Here is a 24,824-nt window from a genome sequence, read left to right as displayed (position 1 = left end):
GTTGTTTCTAAGCCTAAAGCTGATAAAGTGGGACTGGAGCCATGTGACCAAACTCATAGACAAAAACACATCATTTGTCTGACAATGTAGTGATGTTAAAAGATTAGGGAAGAAATTATATTAGAAGAATGCTGATCAGAAATGTACTTGACAGCTGAAAAAGGGAGTTTGAGATTCCCATTCAGACATTAAGACATTTAATATTAAGAATACATCTGACATGATTTTCCCACAAAAGTTCAATTACCTTGTTACCTGAAAATTCCATTCTTTGTATGTGCACTGGACGTTTCCACACCACACACTTGTGTACGTTACATGCTGGACCACAATTGGTGGTTTCCAAACTAGTTTTGATGTCACAAAATCATGCTTGTTATAAAGTCAGATTTAAGGTGAACACAAAGAAACTTCCCCCCCCTACCGCAGAAACATGTGAGAACAGCCTTCTAGTGTCAAACTCTGAACATACATCATTCTGCACATTGAAGCTCAAACATCCAAGTGAAGTAACAATAAGCAAAACTGCTGTTATTTAGTCAAGCCAGGCTGGTTTTGATGCTGCCAAGAAGAGCATATGAAAAGAAGTGCACTTCTTTTCATATTACATTTCATATTACACAATCTGGACTGTGGTCATAACAACTACATCTTATAACTTATTCCCTGTTATATATTGTTCTTATTCTTATTCAATCAGTCAGTTAATATGTTATTATGTTAATATTTCATTGTCATAGTTAATATTTAATAATACTCTACTGCACTGTTCAATCACTTTTGCACTATCACCATTGCACACAGTCTACCATAGCACCTTATCATGGTCATTGCATTTCTGTGCGTGATTTTTATTTTTATTTTTATTCTTATGTATGTGTGATATATGTGTGTATATGTGTTTGTTGTGTTATGGTTGTCTAAGCTACTGGATCTTAAAATTTCCTTCGGGATGAATAAAGTATCTATCAATCTATCTATCTATATGCTCTTCTTGCCAGCATCAAAACAATCCTAAACATTTTATGTTTATTTGTATAGCATTGTTCAATCACATATCAATTCAAAGTGGTTTACATAAGACACAAAGAGGCATTTCAAACAACTATGTCTCTACATTCTGACTTTTTTTCATTGAGTGAATTGTTTCACTCATCTTATCTGGATACATTACAAATACAAATTACAGGCTTTATGATGGGATTATGGAGTTAGCTGTATGGTAACTCCACAGCAAACAGCTATGAAGCTAAGTGTTAGGGGGATTTGTACACATGCCAAGCAAAATGTAGAAGCCTACTGTGTCTGCATGTCTTTCCTCTCTATTACATGCATTTACGTATATACTGCTACTTCCAGTTAGTTAACAATGTATAGCCTAACACAGAAGTAAAAGCTGTCGGTAAGAAACTACCATGAAGTGCCGTAACAGATAAAGCTGTTGTTGACAGTGACGCTGCAGCAGCTCCTTATTACAAAAGATGCCTTTGTTGACTCTACTTTTAATTCTCAGAATTGAGTTGTACATAGCCTATATTTAGTGGTTAATATCCCAGTCAAGAACGTTGAGGGTATATTCAATGCTGAGGGAAAAAAACTGTGTGACTTTTAGATACAAATGTCACCGAGAATGTGTATTTAGATCCAACAGTTAGACGCAAAACATACAATTTACATGACGTTACATTGGTTGTATGTTAGCATAGACTGTATAAAATAGGGCTCTAGAGAACAGTGTGGTTGCATGAACACAACTCACGCACATATTTTAGTATTGTATGTCTTCAGGGTTTAAAATCCATGTTTTGGGCAATCATTTTCAATGTTCAACCCAAATAACTGAAACACCAGCAAAGTCAGTAGGCTACTGCAGCAAAAGTAGCCAGGGTGGGACCATACATTTGAATATACATCCTTGAGAATGTGTGAAGTGATGAGTTAAAAATGCCAAATCTCTCTTTGCTCAGAAATCTTCAGCTTTAACAAGGTGCTCTGCTGATGTCTGTCCAGGTGGGTGCGCTGTGCTTCACATCAAGCTTCTCCCTGCATTTAATCAACAAATTACAGGCATGCATCCTAACTGAGAAATACCTCAATTGTAACAGATAATACACCACCAAGCCCCTAATTTTGTTGGTGAATAACAGAACAATATAATAGCCTATTAGGTGCCACTAAATGCCACTATTTGCAGCAAATGTTTTAATGCACTTTGACAAGTGTGTTCATATTGTTATTGAACGCATGTTTCACAATAACTCTGTGTTTGGTGTCTGACAGTGTTTTACCCTAGCGAAACATTTTATTATATAATAATAATAATAATAATAATAATAATAATAATAATAATAATAATAATAATATTATGGTGATTACTTAACAAAGATAAAAACCTAATATCATGATAATAATGCCACACTTTTTATTTTTAGTTGTTATAGTTAGGCTTTATGCTAGACATAATTATGGTAGGTCGGTGTGTGTCCTGGAAGAATCTCATTCATATTGAAATTGGGAACTAGTTAAGTGGATGTGATTTCATTTTTCCTATTGTGGTGCATGAATTTATCTTCAACGTGCTCCGGCTGGCGTTGGAAGTAGTTCCGGTGGTTTAGCAGCAGAGCGGAGCACAGAGAGCCGGGATCTTCATGTTGTTGAGCGCAAATGCGAATTGCGGGTCGAGTCCGTCCGTCATGACTTTCGAATGACCACAGCAGCGGTCAGTTTGACGCCTGCAGAGCACCGTGCATGCAGCCTAGTGACAGCGCCGAGGCTTTTGTCTTCGAGTGGAATTTCCAAGTGCAGAATAGGCGTCTGGAGCTTCTGAACCAGAGTAACGTTACAAAAAAATTGAGCCGGTTCATATTCACCTACGACGGTGAGTAGTCTGTGCTGAATAATGTTTGAATGTTAGTCATGAATGTTTGTGACAAATAGTGATATAGCCTACTGGGAAATAAGTGTTTTTACTTAATGACTGGCTGACAAGTTCGCTGCCTGTCACAGAATGTATGCATACAGACGCTGTAGCATTTGTCCCGAATGTCCGTCAGATAAAGTCAACTTATTTTAAGTTTCCAATAATAGTCTACCATGCAGATAGTGGGGCTGCCAGGTAACAGGCTGTGAAGGAAGTGGTGTTTAATAGAACCACCATTAGTGTGCAAGACAGTGCCTTGCACAGCTGAAAACACTTTTGAAGTAATACCAGTGGAAGCTTTCAGCCTGACCGAGCAACAATCCAAGCTCAGAGTCCCTATTAGTAGCAACGTAACTGTATGGAGAGGCAACATTAGCTTTAAAGTATAGTGTATCAACTACAACGTTTAAAACGCATTAACTCGATGGTTGTAAGGAAAGGTATACTGAAGGAAAAATAAGTCAATTCAGGGGATTCATAAGATCTAACTCTAAATTTGTTTCACAGTAGCCTATAACATATTTTATATAGGTTTATATGTATACCATAAGTGTTGATTTAGTTTTGTTTACTTGTATATGTGTGCTTGTATATAGATATTTACAGTATTCCCATGCATGTACTGTATGGATGTACACTATGTTATGTAAGTATGCATCGTTTCATGGTTATCAGTCAGCACAGTTTTTAAAGGATGTGTCATTTTGAGTTGCTTCCCATGTTTAGTTTATGCAATTTATTAAGATATAAAGTATTAAGACTTAAAATACCAAGTCAGTTTTACACCACTCGTGTTAACATTTTGTTGAAAGTTAACATAATTTACAGAATTGACATTAACATGTGCTTTATATTAGATACAGATAGCACTAAATGACACATCTTTTTGTGAAAACATCTTAGTTTACCTGATGCAGACAGAAGATACGGTAATTTGCCATAACTGCCCTTGAACACGGTGCAGGTCACTTTTAGTTGCCGTTTTACACTAAGTTAGGTGATGGTGCAGTATGCTCATCCACTATGGATTTATTTTCCATAGGTTGCCTCAAATGGATCGCTGCAGACTCTTTCCATAAAGAGCCTTTAACCTTACCATGAACGGTGACCATCTCATACTGTAAAAGAGTCATTATATTTCATCATGCTGCAGTAGGGCGAGCCAGCCAATACTATTTATTTTATTTTCTCCAAAAAAACACACAGACAAGAGGAGTGTGTGTGTGTGTGTGTGTGTGTGTGTGTGTGTGTGTGTGTGTGTGACACAGACTGAGAGAACATTTGAGAGAGTACCCTGTTCCTGATTTGGATGCGCCTCTAATTCCTATCAAGATGAGAGCTGTCTGAACAGATTTCTCTCATCATTATTTGCTCTGAGATTTACTTGCGCTTGTAAATGGTGTTGATTGAGGGTAATTTGGCTTTTTAATTGCCGAACAGCTGCCACACTCACTGCTGATTGCCATTGTAGACTTTCTGAGTAGATCACTCATAGACCTAAATGCCTCATTAAAACGTTATGCAGAATCGCATGAAACGTGAAAAGAAGGAACCCTCATAATGTTTTACTGATTTCTGTTTTATCATCGGAAAGGTCGTTGTAATTATCGTCAATGTCAGCAAATGCAATGCTTAGAAACGAGTGTAGTGATGACTTTTTGAAAGTTGAATTAAGGGTTATTTGTGGATACTCTTGCATTTGAGTTTCTTTGATAAAGATGAACTCCATGTGCCCGTGTAACAGATGTTAGTTGGGCATAGATGAGAAAGACTCGGAGGACCATTTTCCACCATTTATTCCATTGTCTGCTGGAAGACCAACTCACATACAGATATTGCCTCCAGGTTGGTCACTGCACATCTGGATCATCAATGCAAAGCAGCACTCTGAGCAAACTTGTCTCAAGCAATACAACTTTAACAAAATACTAACTTTGACATGAGGCTTAGCCAGTATGTTTCCTTATGTTAGAAAAGTATTAGCTGAGAGCTTTTAAAACTGACTATGAAACCTTTTTTTCTTATATCAATATAACAAAAACTTAACTGTCTCTCTCAAAAAAAGTAAAACCATGAAAAATATAGAAAATGTAATCCAGTGTAATAAGATACGTAGCGTTAAGCCACTAAACATAGGCAACAACATAATTACAATTACCACGAAGAACATACCTGCAGGAAGACAATACAACACACACATATTTCTCCAGGTCGGTCCCTGCACATCTGGACCTAGATTTACATAACAACAGAATTTACACAGGGAAATGGCTACCAAAATCTCGACAGGGATACGCGAGTCACATGTAAAAAAGGCGGCCCTTTTGAGCAAGGAGTGACGCTTAGCGAACTTCAACGGTGAAATGGAAGTGTCTACAAAACTGTTAGCTGTTAAAATAACTTAAAAACATTGGCGTAACATAATACTACCATTGTTAAACAATGTGCATTAAATGTTACAACAATCTTTTTTTAATTATTACTGTATCAAAGAAAACAGTAAAATAGCACCACACAAGTTGCCACATCAATGCAAAGCAACACTGCGAAGGTGGGCTATAGGAACTCGGTAAATAAAAATAGCTAAGGCTGCTCAGTGAGATAAGATTGACAAATTGTAAACAATTATTAAATAATGAATCCAATTCTCAAATACAAAATTAAAGTAAAGGTAAGTTTTTTTTTAATTTTTTTTTTTAACCCTTTTACATTGGTATATGAATCATGGTTATCATAGTCATGGCTGTCGAGATTTTATGTTGTCTTCCTGCATATTTATTAAGATAAGATAAACCTTTATTGTCTCCGATAGGAGAAATTCATCTTGGGCATTCGAGAGAAACGAAATGGCGACACATCGCACATAAACACACAATAAACATACAGTTAACCTACATAGAAACATAATAATACATTATCTCATCCAGTGCTTCAATGAACATCTAATGAACCTCACACAATACCCCCCTACCTCCTCACAGTCACAGAAGAACAGAAGAGAACCCACAACACATCCTCCCCCTCGTATTGCACTTAATTTTGATAACGATTGCACATTTCCCGTTAACTCATGCTGTGGTCAATAACTTCTGTATTGCACAATGCCCAATTGCATAATACCATATCAAATATAACATAGCATATATATATATATATATATATATATATATATATATATATATATATAATATTACACCAGTACCCTATCAGGCATTGCACATCCTATAACCATAATGGCAAGTACCACAAATATTATTTAGTAGTATTAGTCCCACATACATCACTGCAGCCAATACACACACAAATCTTATCTCTTATTATTCATTAATTTGATTGAAAGCGGCACAAATGAGAATTTATAATTTATAATTAAGCTTGCAGTTTGGTAACCTGTACCTTCTGCCTGAAGGCATCAGCTCATACTCACTATACAGGACGTGATTTGGGTCGTGGGTGATTTTTGAGACCCTGTTTCCTCACCGCCTCTTCGAAGAGCTCCTGAAGAGGAGTTGGTGGAAATTGGCCAATTATTTTTCCAGCCCTTTTTATCAAGTTTTGGAGCTGTGATTTTAATTTAACGGACAGGTTACCGAACCAAGCCATAATGCAATAACGAACAATAGATTCAATGGCTTCCTTATAAAACCGTAGCATGACATCTCTGTCCACTCCATGAACTCTAAGTCGTCTTAAAAAAATATAGACGCTGACATATCTTTGAGCCAACATACTCCACTTGATGGGACCACTGCATCTGACAGTCAAATTGTATGCCTAAATACTTATATGTTGTTACCTGCTCAACAAGTACTCCTTCAATTTGGAGTATGCATTGATCTCCTATAGACCTGGGGTCAAAAATAATTTCTTTTGTTTTATTTACATTAAGTGGCCGGTTATGCCTTATTATGATGTAATATATTCTTTTTGTTTGACTTCATAAGTAATGTTGAAAGCCAGTCATTTTTCTCAGTGTCTGCCAAGAATGAGTTGCCACCCAATTAAAACATGATGGAGTAGACACTGAACCCAAATTATGACATAATGTGCTTTGTTAAGCAGCTACTGTCTGTAAACTAAATATACAGTTTTATATGTATTTACATTTTTGGAGAAACAAAATATAGTAATTATAGATATCTGTTTAAGTACATATAGACTCAAAACACGATCACAGCATCCTGTGGTCATCCAGTTTTCACAAAGTTCATTTTATTGAAAAACCCCAGCATGATTTAGCGTTAGCATGTATCATTAAGAAGTATTTTTTGTTTTTTACATCACAGTAATGATCCCTGTGAACAGACAGACTATATGCTCACCTTTCATACCGCTGCCATTATACAGAATCTGCGTTTAACCTGGGAAAGATCTGTTTACTTAAGGACTTACTAAGTAAGAATATGCTTTTAGCAAATACCAACACCCACTCTCTTCACTTGGATTGATGCCTGCAAACATCTTCGTCTTCTACTGGTTATTGTGAACACTTCCGCCAGAGCGGCTGTTGGTATGCCATGCTCAAAGATTTTGCCATAGCTATTAAAATAGGTGAGTAAGAGGTCTCATTTGCTATAGCTAGAAGCCCTCTACTCTGCCTCTGTTATTATCAGTCAACTACAAGGTCAATAGGCCATTTTTTTAAAACTTATAATCAGCTGTTTAAATCATCATTTAGACAAAGTGATTATTGAAATGACCTGATATTAGAAGTAATTACCGGAGCCCTGCAAGTGAGTGGATGTGGATCCTTCAGCCCCAATCAGCTGTTCCTTCGTTATTGATATACCTATATACTGTACCTCAGCTAAATCTTCAGGCTGGTAAGGCGAATGCATTAGAGCAGACTTAATCTCCTTTTAAGTACCTTTTAGTTCCCTGAGTGCTCCCAGTCGGTGTGATTTTTGTCTTGTCCCAAGGAAAGTACACATCATTTTGGATTCAAATGCAGCAAATCCTTTTATCTTGTCAAAGTCCTCTTTGATTCTGTTAGGAAAGCGTTGCCATGATTTGAAAGAGAAAGATGTGAAAGATAAAATGGGGGATGATCACTTTTAAAGGGCTGTCATTTGGATTGAACTCGGCAGCGGTGCTTCAAGCAACAAGAGTTCAGTGCAAAGCCTCCGTTGTGAACCTGATGTAGAGCCTGTGTCTTACACAAGCTGAGAGTGTTGTTGCACTCTCCTGGTTATGTTTTAATGAGTAACAATTGTTAGCCAATTTGCATGTAAAACAATGTTATTATAAACAAGCATCAAAAAGCTGTTATACTTCTAAAAAATGTAAATTACTCTCCATTATAAAGCGCAACAAAACCTAAGCCATGCCTCTGAGCCAGGGCCTCTAGGTTTTGGATGCTCGCTTCCATTATTAATGCTATTCACAAGCCAAACTTTTTAGGTTGGTACAGTTGGGTGCTTTAATCTATTTTTTGCTGTAAATTAATGAATTTTTAAAGAGGACTAGTCCTTGCTGAATAGAGCTGGATGTGGGAATGTAGTTTGAGTCGTGGTGACGCAGTGCTATAGCCCCCTTTACTGTGCAAAGCGTGAGTTCACAAACAGCATCCCATCTCTCTCTTGGGACCTTTAGTTGGGGGAGTTTGCCAGAATGCTGCACTCCTATGTTTTATTTATGACAAAATATGCCTTTTTAACTTGCCGTTGTCAGAATCTAGAATTGTGATAGCTTTTTCCTAGTCGGCAGTGGTAAGTCTTCTGGGTCGCTAACTCCCTCTACCTTGGCAGATGTTTTTCAGGTGTCTGTGTGGGCTCAGTGAGCTAAATATTTTTACTCTAGGCCTTTGGGGATTCAGTGGAACCTACTGATTTCCTTACCTTCTTTCAATCAGATGTTCTTTCAGACCTGATTTAAAAATGGTGTTAATTGATTGACTTGGTTGACATGGGCCAGCGATCAGTTTTCAGAACCCAGTGATAAAAGTGCTGTTCTGTCAGGGATAAATTATTCTACTCTCTCTGTATTACTCCCAACCTTATGTTTCTTTTCAAGCATTAGTTTGCCTGACCACTCACTTAAAGTAGTAAGGCCGTACGTATCTCAGTTTGAAACTCTGCATTACATCGATGCCTCTCCAGTTCTCCGAGGTCTCTCTTGAGAATAAGTAGACAGTATCAAACGATGATTGCCTAACCCGGCTCCATTGAGAGAGCAAGGCGCCACCATAAGGGCAGCTGATTTGCCTTGATATTTTATAATTGAACCTTTTCACGGGTATGTTTTCTGGCGATGAAGCAGAAAGTAATTAAGACGTTCAATACTTCTTTTTGGACCTTTTCCTCCTTCCTTTGAATGCCCCACACTCTTAGACATGACAGCGCTCAGTATGCTTACAGACTTTCTTTTGACACATTAGCCTTACCGTTGCCAAGGCAGTTTTTGCCAGAAACCACCTCTACTCTGCACGCTCCAGGTGGGTATTTTGTCATTACTTCATTTTTCTCCTGAAAATATTTTGATGCCTCTTTCTTTTGGCTCCCTCCCCCCTTCTCTCACCCATCCCCCGTCACTCCATTCAAAGTTCTCTATTAAAATGCAGAACTGTAAAGCCTCTCTCTAGTCTAAAAGCCTGCTAGCAGCGGGGGACTGTTAGCTGTTAGTGATGCATACAGCTGAGTGAGTGCATCACAGCTACAAAGTCTAATTGGTGAATACATTCAATCACACACACAGACCCTCAACTCTTTTAAAGGGACAATGTTCCCAGTCATTAAAGCTCCATCCACAGTGCAGAGAGTGATGTATTTAAATTCTTTGGGGAAGAAAGATTTTGTTCATAAACATCCAAATCAATGCTCCTCTTTTCATATTAATGCTTGTAATCTTTTCTGGGAGTGCTAGGTAATAGCTCACAACCTTTAAAGCAACACTATGTAACTTTTCCCGCTTCTGTCCCCCTACAGGTTGTCTCATTGGAACTACAGCTACAGCTAAAAGTTACATAGTGTTGCTTTAACGTACCAAAGTTAACTTGTACGTGCTTTTTCTTTGCTGGGTAAAAAATGAAAGTGTGAGATGCCACATGTTCTCTTTTTTGCCAGATTGTGAACCATTTTTGATACCTACTAATGTTAGCCAAATGTCTATCTCTGAAAATGTATATTCCAATGCACATTTATACTACAAGCATTCAAACTATTTAATCAAACACTCCTACATCTGTATGATCAGCTGCCAGTATATACCCTCTTTGCTGCCTTATTTTCTATTCAACTTCAGCTCTTTGAAATTTGTCTGGTTGGTGAAGTTTCTTTCCTGATCAATGATACACAGTGGAATCTTGTGCGGTTGTATGAGGCCCCAATCACTGCATTATAATTAGTACTCTCCTGCCCTGCAGCAAGGAGATCAACTTTCAGGGACCGTTTTCTGAACTGTAATGAAATTTAGTTTAAATGAATCTGCATTAAACTCAATTATTATTATTATTATTATTATTATTATTATTATTATTATTAAGTTAAAGTGCTCATATTATGCTTTTTGGCTTTTCCCCTTTCCTTTATAGGGCCCTATCTTGCACCCAGCGCAATTGACTTTGTTCACCGACGCATGTATCATTCCTACTTTGCACCCGACGCACAGCAGACTTTTCCCTCCACAGACTTACGTCGGTAAATTAGGGAATGAACTTGCGCTCCCGCGGGAGGTTTAGCAAAAAGAGGAGGCGTGTTCCGGCGCAAACGTTCCCTAGTGCTATTTTGCAGTTTCAGAAAACAATTCCACCACAGACCACGAAAAACCTAGTCTAAAGTCAGTGGCGCGTTATTCAGATGCTATTTTAAGGGCGCATGCTTGGCCGTAATGTAGAGTGTGCACACCGCGCATACACTTTGCTTCTTTATTCTCACGGATTCAGCAGTTCCCATTTTTGCAAACCATACATAAATACAAGGAAAAATATGACCTTGCTTTACACAACATTTCCATGAATTATGGATGTGTTGATGACATAAATGAGGAAATATCTGAGGACTTAAGGAGATGTGTGTTGAACTGCATGTGCCGATGCCACTTAACCCAAATGCCCCAGCAGCAGCACGGGAGAGGAGAGACAGAAGAGCTGCATCGTCTATAGTGAGGTAATCTCGGTCTAATGTTAGACTACATTGCAAAAAATATCACCATGCATTCATAACCTCGTGATTCAGTGAGAGTGAGCACAAAACATTGGAAAGTATGTTTTTGTGACATTTCTTTATTTACATTTTGTCAAAAAGAAAAATCAATAGCAAACGTTGGTCTCCTCGGCCGTAAACCGCTCCTGGCGTGCGCCCATGGATGTATTAAGAGCGTGCGCCTAGCAAATCTGCCATTATAATAGCAATACGCCATGGAACAAGCATGTCTGCTTTTAAAGGGAATGTGAGATAACGCTCTGATTGGTTTATTGCACTTTATGCCCAAACCACACCTATGAGTAATGTAGCTACTTCAGACCAACCCATTTTAGATTTGCGTCTGGCGCAAGAGTCATTTATCCCGCCGGTATAATAGCAACAGCGCCCAAGATCCGCCCACAAAGCTACTTGCGTTTGGCGTTTGATACTTGTGCTTCAGATCGTTAAATTAGGGCCCATAGTGTTATATATCTTTTTGTGCATGATATAGTTTTACAAAGTGAAAAAGCCCAAAGTCCACCCCAAAGGGACTCACCATCTCCAACAGAAAACACTGTTCACAAACTGCTCCAAACAGCTATATTATAGTCCAGCCTTTACTTCCGTGACGAATGTGCGCCACTTTGTAACACACGTTATAATGCTTGCCTAGCTGCTAACATGGCACTCCCTCAGACTAGCTAGCAGTACTTACTGCGCATGTGCGACTTCCAACAAAGATGGAACAGAAGTGAGATGCCTCACTCTGTAGCTAAAACAGAGAGCTCAACACACCGGGTGAAAAGAGGAGCTGCAGCAATGTGCAGTACAACAAATATATGGTGTTCTCTGAAAATTAAACCACATAAACCTATTCTGGTACAACCTCTAAATACAATTATGAACCTGAAAATGAGCATAATATGAGCACTTTAACTAAAAGTATAGTGTTCAAAGTGAGACCTGCATTTAATAAACGGTAAAAAAAAAAAAAAAAAGACGACATAGGCACTTCTGATATGGATCTAAACCTGTGGATGCTGTTAGTAGTTGTATTAATACCAATAGACTGTATGGATGTTCCCAGTCCAAATGTGTAGACCTAAAATGCAGGATTTTGCCTGACGGAACATCAACAAAGACAGAAGGGTTCATTTCCTCTCTCTCTCACATATTGCTGTTTCAGTACACTCAGATACAGTTACCTGAGATGAGAGATGTGAGTTTAGCACTCAGCATATATGCATACAATACAATGCATTTCTATAGAAAACGGATAGCCCTAAGATAAGCAGAGATATAATACTGAAAGCTGTCTTCTCTGCAGTGATCATTTTTCTCCCCTGAAACCATGTGGGTCTCTGAGGCTGATGTGAACCATAGCAGATATCAGAAACAAAAGGCACAGTGCTGAGGTTAGCCCAGTCACTGTGGGACCAGTTGACTGAGTCGACTAGGTAATTGGTTGCGTCTACCCACCCAGCAGGGCCCCTCTCCCTAGAAGCCAAGTCATGCCCCTCTTTCCGCTCTCTTCTATTACTCATCATCCCAGTGCCTCACCAGGCTAGCAGTGTGAAGCTACACCGTGCCACCATGCAGCCAACCCACGCTCCCAAACATCTCAGCAACAACAGCCACGGCAGCACAGCAGGTCAGGGCTTGTGGCAGACTGATTTGCAGCCTGAGCCTCCTTTTTTAATGAGGGGAAAATAAGTACTTGTTGTTCTGTGTCTTGTGTGTCGCCACCCCCATCCCCACCTACCCACCACCACTGCAACTAGCAATGCTACCTTCCCTTCAGCGAAAGAAGAAAAAAAAAAAAAGAAGAAAAGAAAGTTGCACTAATTAAGATGGCTTCCTGGGATTTGGAAGAGGGGGGGTTGGCTATGGCTTCTCCCACAGTGGCAGGGCCTTGAAGAGGAGATGGGGGTGGTGTTGTGCAAGAGGCCTCTTCGGGCATATCATCGTCTCTCTGTTCCTCTTTCCTTCCCGTAGTCCCACTGCCTGGCTTGTTTGGCTTGATAAGTCTGCTGCTAAACATTTGTTTTTTTTTCTACTTGTAATTAAGCAAGGTTTTTGCGGGAGCTGAGTACTTCCCTTCCTCTTCTTCATCCTGGTGTATCAGGCTCTCCAGGGGGATTGGTGGAAAGAGAGACAGGGGTTTGTGTTGCTCCTAGTAGGCAGGCTCATTGAATTTCTCCCACCTTGATTATATACAGTGAGCATGAATGGAAATTGCGTGGGTCAACACGCTCTTTGTTGTTCTAGGACAAGCGAAGGTTACTGCATGGGATGGTAGATGAAGGTTTAGATGTAGATTTCAGTGTCCTTAGGAGGCTAAATCCATCCAGCCGTTGTTAACTATTCACTGGCATTGGTCCACTCCGTAACTCTTTTGTGAAACTTGTAGGTTTCCTGCATTTCGCAGAATGTAGGGCTTTTATCATCCAAAAGCACCAAGCACCAAACAAGGCAATTTTCTTTGTTGAATCATAGTGTGGTCTGAATGCAACATCTTCACTCCAGTGATGAGTAACTGTTACATGACATTCTCAGTCCAGGAGTGACAAATCTACGAATGTTCAGTGAGTAAAGTACAGAACAATGGTATTTTCTCTCTTATGCACCAAATGCGTTTGTCTTTGTTGTTTCTTCCTGAATCATGATAAAAGTATTTGCAAAAGCCCCCACCACCAAAAACCTAACAAAAAAAACGTTCCTATCCTACTTGCACAGGACACATTTTTAAGTTCACCGCTGCTCTAAAAATAGCTACCATATTAAAATGTTGGGGCTTCTTGAGTTTTTTTTCATTGTTTGTGTCTGGATCTGAGACGCTGGGGGAGTAGGGGATGGGGGGTGGGTGGTCATGGACTTGACAGGAGAACCTAGAGTCACAGAATAGGAATACAGTGTCGAGGGGACGAGCCTTTCGGCTCCTCTAGAGGATTGGAATTCCTCCCAAGCTGTTCCCCCCCCCCCATTTGGCAGGCACTTGTGAAAACAATTCCCCAGCTTTTAGTCACTCTGCAGATCCAATTGCCATTTCCACTTTGGAGAGAACGAGAGTGAGAGGCAGTCCAGATAGACAGACAGAAAACAGTGAGAGAAAGAGAGAAGAGTTTTAATCGGGTTGGACAGATGCCGAGGCCAGTTGAGCGGCTGTGTGATATTAATATCTTTTATGAAGGCTGTCTGGCAGTGCAAGCTCACCGTCTTGTGTGGTTTTGTGTTTGTGCGTTGCAGCAGCGGCCATCGCAGTGGCTAAATGAAGAACTTGTGAACATGCACGGGGGAAGGACTCTACCTCTCACTTTGGTTACTTCCCCAGATGCTTTGGCCCAAAGAAAGATGGAAAGGAATGGGAAGAGTAAGACACTTAACTCATACCTATTTTCCCATACTGCTTTGCTTTTTACTGTTCAGTTAATGTTATACAACTGTTTGATTAAAGTTTTCTTATTTATAGCTCACAGTGCAGATCATGTTTATGTGCAGTGTTAAAGACCAAGTGATGAACATGCCAAAATATTTAGTTTTCCATTATACCAAGCCACGCTGTAGGTGGAAAGTCATGGCGAGTTAATATCTGTGTGTCTCTGCCAAGTGTGCTTTCTGCTCCAGCAAAAGGAGATGAATAGGCGTAGTAAACAAACCTCCTGCTCTTCCAGACTTGAGCCAAGGCTGCTGCACAGCACCCATTCAGTGAGCCAACAGGAGATCCTCCATACGCCACGTCGCTGAGCCTCTCACCCTTTCCTTTTGACCCCCTCGGCCTACAAGCACCATGACCTCTGAACTGGAGAGTAGCCTGACCTCAATGGACTGGCTCCCCCAGCTCAGCATGAGGGCAGCCATCCAGAAGGCAGATGCGGGACACCACCACGGCCACCACCATGGACACCACCACCACGGTCACCATCACGGGCACGGGCCTGCCAAGAAAATTGCCCATCTGGACGCAGGAACAACGTTGGACCAGGAGGAAGCTGCACAGCACAGAGACGGTAAACCTCCCTACAGCTATGCCAGCCTGATCACCTTTGCAATCAATGGCTCGCCACGCAAACGGATGACCCTCAGTGAGATCTACCAGTGGATCTGTGACAACTTCCCCTACTACCGAGAGGCGGGCAGCGGCTGGAAGGTAAGACGAGACAAAAGAGAGAAACTATGTGATATGGAGTCTGGCTTTTTAGCGGGTCTCAGGTCTGTTTGTCGACATATCTAATACCCTGGTGGATCCAAAAGGATCGAAGTTCACTCCAGCTCTGATCTTATGGTTCCTCATAATCACTGTGGGAGAAAATATTTGTGGATGTTCGCTTATGTAAAAGGCCGATGCTACTAAATGACAATTACTTTTTGGAATTTGATTCACAGATATTAAAGTCATCCTATACCGGGTTCACACTGGCTGCTGAAGCGCCGCGATTGGCCACAAAGCGCCAGGAAGCGCTGCCTGATTCCTTTCGACAACCATGTTAAGCAATTGTGCTGTTTACATAGAAGCAGTGAGTAATGCATTACTCTAATCTGACCACTTTTTTCAGTAACGAGTAATCTAACGCGTTACTATTTCCAAACCAGTAATCCGATTAAAGTTACTAATCCAAGTCACTGTGCGTTACTATTTTTGTCATTTTCCTTAGTAAAAATATATATTTTTGCTTTCTTCTTGCGTCTCGGGGAGTGAAGTAACGTATGCGTCAAGTCACGTTTTCAGCATGAGGACAGGTCACTTGTACCACGCAGCGACAGTTCACTTGTACCACGCAGCGACACAAACGTAAACAACAATGGAGGGAGGAGAGAGAGATGCTTGTTTTCTAGCTGGAAATACAGTCACTATTTTGAGTTTGTGTCAGCTAAAGATGGCAATATTAAGGTTCGTTGTACACTCTGTGCTGGTGGCGACAAAGTGCTATCTAGCTACAAAAACACTACGTCAAATTTGAAGAAACATTTGAAGTCGCAGCGCTGCAGTCAAACTTACAGAGCAAGTCCCACCAGGTGGTGCGAAGCAGAGAGCAGGAGGTCCCCCACCACCCAAACAACAAAAGCTGGACCTCGGTGCTAAACCAGTAAGTGGGGGAGAGTTGAAGAAGTTGATCGGGCAGTATGTTGTAGCGGAAATGCTGCCCTTAACACGGTTGACTCGTTCTCTTTCGTGCCATAATAAACAAGATCTCTTCTACTGGCAATGCCGAGCTGCCTCACAGTAAACCGGTTGTCATTTTTATGTTGAGGCTATGGGGGTGTTGTTGGCAGTTGTTCAATGTAACTAATAAAGAAATCTAAGTTACTAACTGTGGCAACACTGCATAGAAGTGATCATTTCGGCTGTTTTTCTTTCGCGAGCCACAAGCAAATCTTGCAAGACAACACACTAATAATCTAAAAAAAAATTATATAAAAGGCATATATAATATAAATGATCTGATTCTGATGAATGATAAAATATGCATCCCCCTGCTTCCTGAAAGCTAAACCTAGATTTGGAGTCAACAAATGGATTTGATACTGGACTGATCAAATGCTTTCAAACCTCAACCCTATTGCTCATGCTCAAACTGCACAAATCTGATCCAGTGCTTGCCTCGAAGAGCACAGAAACCTTTTAGTAAACCAAGAATGATTGACAGAGACGTTTCGTCTCATTCAGACAACATTATTAAATCCTTATGTAAATGCAGCTGTGCAAATCCTGGCTAATATGAGCAGAAAGGTGGCTGTGTTATTTGAGACGAATGAATAGATCCCTACGGTTGTGTCTTGGGGATTCTCTACCTTATTAGTGAAGAAGGGGATGGATATAGTCCTTCCACTGACACATTGAAAAAGCTGTCTGCAAACTATCAACCAATTCATCTTTCTGGAGCGGGGACATTTTTCGTCTTCTCATTATTTCTCTCTTTCACTTTCTATCTTGATCTCCCAAACACTTGCACTCCACCAATCCCACCCTCTCTTAGTCACTAACTCCTCTCTTCTTTCCCTTTCACAAACCTGTGTTTGTTCCCCGTCTATAATCTTCCACACACCATTCCCTGAGCAGAGATGCATGCCAGAAATGGAGACAAAAAGGTTATGATACAAGCCAGGTTGGGTTGGCAGAGCTTCTTACCTGCATGTAGGATTCAATCAATTTAGAGAGAGAGGATAGGGGTTATTAAGACCATTCAGGCTTTCTCTCGCTGCAGCTCATGACTGCCTTCTCCTGCTGGATGTATTTGGGTGCCAGGATGTTTTATTATCCCATAATTACACCTCTAGATTCATTGATTTGTGTGTGTGTCTGCATTCAAGTAGCTATAATTTCACGTTTTGGCATGAATCCATGATATCAGTGCAGAGAGTTTGTTGTGAGATACATAACCCAAAGTTGTGTTGCATTTTAGTAGCCAGTAAAGGTACAAATTAAGCAGTACTTCAAGGTAAAACACCAGTCACATTTCTGTGTTAGTCTTTGAGAAAAAGCTATAAACTTTTGCTTTCTGGATGACCCGCTTCAAAACAGTGGGTCTTGTTCTACACCAGCCATGGCCGTCACAGGGAAAGTTACATAAGTCTGGTTCATTCCAGTTCAGGTGATTGCTGTCAGCTGTAAACAGTGGGATGCAGACACCGAGATTGTCTGGCTGCCACGTTCAGCAGACATGGTCTGCAAGTACACACTTTGAAATTTGTGTTTTCTGAATGTACCGACTCAAGGCGAACACGTGAGTTTTTGGAAAACGCCTCATGCATGGTCCTTTGTGTTTGCCGTCTCCTTCACCCTCTGCCACACATGCGTGTACACACACACAAGCTTGTACACCCACAGAGAGACTCCCACTCAGGTAGGCAGTGTACGTGTGCAGTCTGCAGATTACACACGGGGAGCTGAGCAAGGGAGAGGAGATGAGGGTGGGGGAGAGTTGGAGAAGAGAGAGGAGACTGTCAGAGAGCAGAGGAGAGTTTTACTACCCAGCACACGCACTCCGTCTGCTCTGTATGATAATGTAAGAGCGCAGGAGCGCAGAGTTGAAACCAGGACACACACACACACACACACACACACACACACACACACACACACACTTTCAAGTGCATAAAACAGCCAATCTAGTTAGCTGGTATAATCATGTAGCTTTCCAAGGTCGTGAGATTTTTGTGTCTTAGCTGGAAATGAATATGGAGAGCTCTTTTCATCTGAGGAGTAATGAGAACCTTCCTCCGGAGCTGTGGAGGAGGTTTAGAATCCGTAACCCAAAAAACATGAAATTAAGTAGCACACAAATGTTTAAGCCATTTTTGATGGAGCTTGTTGACATTCCTTAATTCATCTTGTGCAACATGCATGACTAGCATTTCTGTTTTGAAAGCAAAGAAATGGAGATACAGTATACTGGAGTGGAATGCAAACAGTGTTGCATCAGGCCCACATTATTTTCCAGAACCAATATAACCAGAAAACATAATGCCTCCGGCCACGGCTGTCGCCGACGCGAAGGAATAATGTTTTCTGGTTGTCAGTCCATCCCATTCCCGGGAGCATGATATCTCAGGAGCACATCGAGGGACTCGGACTCGAGGATAAACTGATCAGATTTTGGTGGTCAAAGGTCAAGGTAATTGTGACCTCACGTCCGTCCCGTTCTCGTGACCACGATATCTCAGGAATGCCTGGAGTGAATTTCATTACATCTGGCTCAAGGATGAACTGATAAGAATTTGGGTGTCAAAGATCACTGTGACCTCACAAAATATTTTTTTGGCCATAAATCAAGAATTCCTACGCTAATTCTGACAAAAAGTTAACACAAATGTCTAATAGAATAAAATGATGAAGTGATTGCATTTTATATCCCAAAGGTCAACTTTACTGTAACCGTAAAATGTCCTGCAAAAACACTTTTCTGGCCATTATTCAATGCCATAACTCAGGAACAAAAGGGTTTTGGAGCTTATGACCATACTTCACATTTGGCCGAATGCTAAATTCGTGACACTAATCTGGTTTCCCATTTTAAAACTGTGGTTATTGTATCTCTTCTCTGCTGCCGGGTTGAAGATACGTGTGTGTGAAGCATCCACGTTTTACAATGCTTAGCTTCTGCGTGTTCTATCAGAATCAGCTTTATTGGCCAAGCATGTGAACACATACAACAAAACAAACTTTATTCGTATTCATCACATACATAAAGTACAATGTAGTGAAATTCAATTACTGCATATAAACCCATCCTAAGTAGTAGTAGCAGTGGACAGCTATACATACAGCATCCGGGGAGCTTATGGCGGTTTTTCATTACATGGTACCTGCTCGACTCGCCTTGACTTCACTCGCCTTTTTTGTTTTCCCATTAGGAAAAAAGTACCTGGTACTAGCTAACGGGTACTTTTTTTAGTATCACCTCCCTCGAGGTTCCAAGCGAGCTGAGGCGATACCAAAAGGTGATGTGAAAACCTGCAGACTACTGAGAGAATCTTCACTAATCACTGCGTCATGCTAGCAACATTCGGGGGTGTCCTGAACAAACGCGCCATTTTTAAATAGTTTAGCCAGCGTTTTTTTTTGCTGCCTCCAGCTTCTTTTGAAACAAAATTTGTCTTCTGGCTGTGGCAACAGCCACATGCAGAGAATCAAAAACAACACACCTTCGATGGATTTGTGTGTGTGTGTGTGTGTCGCGTTTCCTGCGGCGTTGCTATGATGACCAGCCATGCCCGCCTCAGGCATGAGGAGGTTCTAAATCTGCAATGGAAAATGGAGGACGGGCCCCCGTGGTCGAGCCGAGCAGAGCTGGTACTAGCAGTGGGTAAGCGCCATTAGTGTCTTGGTCAGGGACAGTTTGACTGGAATCGATCTGCCAACCTTGTGGTTGTAGGCCATGCTACCTCCGAGCCACAAGGAAGGAACAACTCCCAGGCTTTGATTTCTTGTCCTTCATCCTTCTCTCTGCAACAAGTTGCCAGTCTGCCACAGCTTGTTGTAGAGAGGGTGAGAAGGGATATCCAAGATGGCTTTGATTTTGTCCCTCGTCCTCTCCGCCCCTGCCTCCACACGTTCCAACATAGCTGGCCTTTCTTAACAGCTTGTTGAGACTGCAAGAGCCTGTTGCACACACTGGAGGATCAGTCTCCGAAAGAACAGTCTGCTATGTCCTTTCCTAAAGAGGGATTCAGTGTTGTGGGTCCAGTTTTTCTTTATTGATTCAGGAATTATAAATGTCAATACAGTGATAACTTCCATTTTGCCAAAAAATACACTTAATATTTTTTATTAAATCCCTTCAAAGTCTTCCCTACAAGCGCAAGGCGCTGATTGTATATTACTGGAACAGCATTAGCTCCCTTATGTTATCTTTACCAACCTCTCACTCTCTCTGTCTGTATCCTACAATGTGCACCAATCTACTTTCCCATGCCCTCTGCATCCCCCTCGCAGCCCCTTCACACCCACGTGTCCCTCCTCTCTAGGGTCCACCTTTACCACAGCTCATAGTGAGTACGCAGTGGAAGACCAAAGCCACAGGGGTTTCTTTTTTTGCTTTGTTTTTGTCTTTTATTGTCTCTAATTAAATCAGTTTTTGGTCGGTTTTTGCAATCGGAAACTGTAAATACTGACCTTCACCACCTGCCCTGCAGTATTTTTTGTTTAGTGTTTTGCCTTAATTAGCTTTCCTTTTATGATGTTTTAGGTGTGTGTGTGTGTGTGTTCTTGTTTTAACTACATTCGTGGGGTCCAAAAACCGGGAATACAGTATACTTGTGGGGTCCCGACAGCTTTGTGGGGCCAAAATGCTGGACCCCACAACTTTAAAGGGCTGTTTGAGGGTTAAGACTTGGTTTTAGGATTAGGGTTAGAATTAGGTTATGGTTAGGGTGAGGGTAAGGGTTAAGGTTATGCATTTAGTTGTGATGGTTAAAGGGCCCATATTATGAAAAAAAACACTTTTTCTGGGATTTGGGGTGTTCTTTTGTGTCTCTGGTGCTTCCACACACATACAAACTTTGAAAGAAATCCATCCATGCTGTTCTGAGTGAGATACGGTTTCTGAATGTGTCCTGCCTTCAGTCTCTGGGTGAGCTGTTCAAAATCGACACGGCTTGTGACGTCACAAGCCGAAACGAGCTGGCTAACCGCAACCGTTAGCTCGTAGCATTAGTGCTAGCATGCTACCTCATTCTCAATAGCAAAGCACTGCTACAACACACACAAACAAGTTCACCATAATCTCCAAAAGAACTACTTACATGTGCGCCCTCATTTAGAAGTCTCCCAGCTAATCCTGCCTCGTAACTGACCGAAGTTGGAGAAACAGCCTTTCTTTTATTGTCTATGGAGCTAGCTAGCTGACATGATCTACATCTGAGCTACTGCGCATGTGCGAGTGCAATCAAAGATAGTACAGAAGAAGAAAAGAAGAAAGAAAAGAGGTCTCACTCTGTAGCTAAAACAGAGACCAGGTGAAAAGAGGATCTGCAGCAGTGACAGAGAGCTGTGCAGTACAACAAAAATATGGTGTTTTTTGAAAATTAAACCATTCTGGTACAACCTTAAAATACAATTATGAGTAATGAGCATAGTATGGGTGCTTTAAGGTTAGGGTAAGGAGTTAGGGAATGCATTATGTCAATGACGGGTCCCCACAAAGATAGTGAGGTGTGTGTGTGTGTATATAGTTGTGTGTGTTTCATTATGGCAAAATGTGGTGAACTAATAGAGGCGGTTTTCAGCACTTTGCCAGGTGTTTATATGTCTGGCCAGATTTTGCCACTGCAATAGCATCACATCTGTGCAAGAAAAGATGCAGTCATGAAACTTTACAGGTGTGTAGTTGAGATCAAAATGAAGGCAGATTTCAAAGATGGGTGTGGTCCAAGCAAGGGCCCCTCAAGTAGGGGGGTTGGATCTAGGGAAGGGGCCTTGGACACCCCCTCCCTCCCCCCTCCCCCCCTCAACACACACACACACACACACACACACACACACACACACACACACACTTTACGTCCCTGGCCCCAGACAACCATGCAAGATGCAGTCACAAGACTTTACGGGTGTATAGTTGAGATAAAAATGATGTCACAGTTTTTAAATGGGTGTGGTCTGAGCAACTTGTCTTGGCTTCCCGACCTTAACGCCCCTGGCCCGACAACCGGGCAAGATGAAGTCAGGAAACTCTGCAGGTGTGTAGTTGACATAAAAATGAATTGCGAGTTTAAAAATGGGTGTGGTCTGCGCAAGGGTGCCGGAAGTAGAGTGTGGATCGGGCCCGGCCTGCGTCCGACAGAGCAGTAACCAAACCCGGCCCGAGCCCTACAGGCATTAAGATATTTATGTCCGAGCCCGACACAGTTAAAATCTCGTTTCTTTTCTCATACTAATGACACATACTTGTTTGTTTGGAAAAGCCCACTTTTATTAAGCAACTGTAGGAAGGCATTCAGAAATGTCAACAGATTAGCGCATCAGCGCACAGGGGGCAACAAGCTTTTTTAAATTAAAAAAATTCAATGCCTTATCACGCTGATGTGACCAAGCCCGACCCGAACCCAAACATCATTTCTAAATATCTGTCTGAACCTGGCCCGGCCCGTCGGATACTGTTGGGTCCAACGAGCTCGGTTCAGGTATTCATCCTCTAGTAGGAAGTAGGGAAGAGGCCCCCCCACTTTACGCCTCTGGCCCGATTTGGCATTGCAGCTGGTGAGATCCCATCGCAAAATGGTCTCTAGTTTGTTTAGATATAGATTGTTGTGCTCATTTTATGTCTTGGTGAAATATTGTTTTCCACCTAATGATAACATTATTTTCTATTCTAATTAATTCTACAGAGTTTTGAAACGTTTAGTTAATCAACAGAACAACTTTGATAATAGATTTAAGTCATTTATCAAGCAAAGATGGCAAACATTCGCTGGTTTCAGCCTGACTATTTGCTCTTTTATATCATCATAGAACATCTTAGGTTAAGGACTGCTGGTCGGACAAAACAAGCAATTTTAAGAAGTCAGACTAACTGATGAATTGATTAAATTAAAAAGTATGTAAGATTAATTTGTATTCTATGCTGCTCTATTCTATTCAGGCTGAGTGTGATGGGAAATGTTATTCAAAGCTCACCTCACCATTATATTATCATTGAAATGGGAAGGCCTTCCTTGTTTTACCCCTTGAAAAATGCAGTTTAGACCTGTACCTTCACCAAATGGCTTGTTGCAGTCTGTGCTGACGAACTTGCTCTCTTGTGACCCCCGCCGCTCGGGCGAGCTCCCATGCAGCCAGGCTAATTGCCTGCGAATTAGCAAGGCCTAATGTGACGTTGTAAAGGGCAGCGCTACCGCAGTGGCCTTTGGCCTTTGGCTGAACACCACATGTCACAGACAATCACCTGATATGAATCAGCACTGGGCCATTATTCTGGCTCCCTTCCTCTCCTGCCTGTTCTGTGGGAGATCTGTGACTGAGCTCAGTGGAGGTCGGTGCACAGTGTCAAGTGTACTCATGTATGTGGAGAAAGGCTGCTGTCATTGGCTGCTGGGAGTTATAATGTGGCTGTAGCTGCACCGAGGCTTCTCAGCTTGTTTCTTATGAGCCCAACTGAAAAATTTCACCACCAAACTGTGCTTGTTGTGATTCAGCTTTGAGACAATCTGTGGGAAACGGAGTGTGTCTGTACATGTACAGTATGTAGTGCTCGTGTATGTGTGTGGCTCTATGTGCAAGATGATGTGTTTGTTGGGTTTTCCTGAGAGTCATTTCAGGAAGAGGAGAATGCCACAGCCGTCTGTCTGTTTATTGAGTCTCACCTCTGACTCTGTGCTGACCCCCTTAGTCACTAGGCAACACATACAGAACTCTTACATGTACCCCAGCATTCCCAGTTTACATGTCACGCTAGACCAATCTGCTGTCCAGATGTGCGTGTGTGTGTCTCAAGGTCAAAGTCTCCCTCTCGACACCATGTTAGAAATTGTGCTATACAATATAGATTCCTTGCCATTCAAATTAAACCTTTTAAATGACATTTTTTCAAAAAGCTCATATCTGATAGCAAATGTAATCAACCGTTAGAGAATGAAATAACAATTTCAGTGACAAAAACAGCAAAAGATTGCATAATCCAGCTTTACCTTGGCTTCTCGGTACATTTCTAAAGTGTGTTGGTGTGTTTAAAAACAACTGCGATAAAAGGAAATTTTAAACCTAAAAGAAACTGTCACACTGCCTCGATCACATTGGAAACCTAAGTAATAAAAGTGTATAGATGGAGCCTTACTACTGAAGGTAGAAAATACACAGATTGTTGTTCAGAATTCACCACGTCACAGTTAAGCATACATACATTTTGTTACATAGAGATTAATGAGAAACAATAAGTAAGAAATGTCATAAATTATACTTCTGTAACATGAAAACATCTTGAGATAAGCGATAAAATAATCATTATCATCATAATCATAATATTTTTATCATGAACAACAAAGTATTTTTTGTTGAGATGTATAACTGTGGTCATCCATTTTGCCACATACAGTGCACAGCATAAATTAGTACACCCATGCTAAATTTCACTAAAAAGAAGAATAAAAAATCATCTTTTGGAAATTGAACTTAATGCCTTAATTAAAAAAATTAGGAAAAAATCCAACCTTTTAAGAACACCAGTTTTCTTTGTGAATGGAAAAATAATGTATCGTAAATAAATGTTCTTCCTTAAAATACAGGGAGCATAACCCCTATGTTAAATTCCCATAGAGCCAGGCAGATTTTTATTTTTAAAGGCCAGTTA

The 24,824-nt window shown here is 41.0% G+C and overlaps 1 protein-coding gene across 5 annotated transcripts in view; it reads left to right on the top strand.

Moving 5' to 3' along the window:
* The first annotated feature begins 2,602 nt into the window (after window positions 1–2,602).
* The window catches only part of LOC144520734 (forkhead box protein J3-like), a 74,036-nt gene continuing 51,814 nt past the window's right edge, over window positions 2,603–24,824 (top strand). For 3 of the 5 annotated variants that reach the window (XM_078254703.1, XM_078254702.1, XM_078254699.1), the window contains exons 1-3: window positions 2,603–2,878; window positions 14,287–14,410; window positions 14,712–15,187. In XM_078254703.1, coding sequence (XP_078110829.1) covers window positions 14,828–15,187 — 360 coding nt within the window. In that variant the 5' untranslated portion in view covers window positions 2,603–2,878; window positions 14,287–14,410; window positions 14,712–14,827. Of the gene's footprint in view, window positions 2,879–14,087; window positions 14,411–14,711; window positions 15,188–24,824 lie in introns of those variants that run through there. The other 2 variants (XM_078254701.1, XM_078254700.1) reach the window with 2 other exon arrangements.

Source organism: Sander vitreus, chromosome 7, assembly GCF_031162955.1.
Source record: "Sander vitreus isolate 19-12246 chromosome 7, sanVit1, whole genome shotgun sequence".
In the NCBI taxonomy this organism is placed as follows: Eukaryota; Metazoa; Chordata; class Actinopteri; order Perciformes; family Percidae; genus Sander; species Sander vitreus.
The sequence above is the reverse complement of the archived record's forward strand: the minus strand, read 5'-3'. Positions and strand labels throughout refer to the sequence as shown.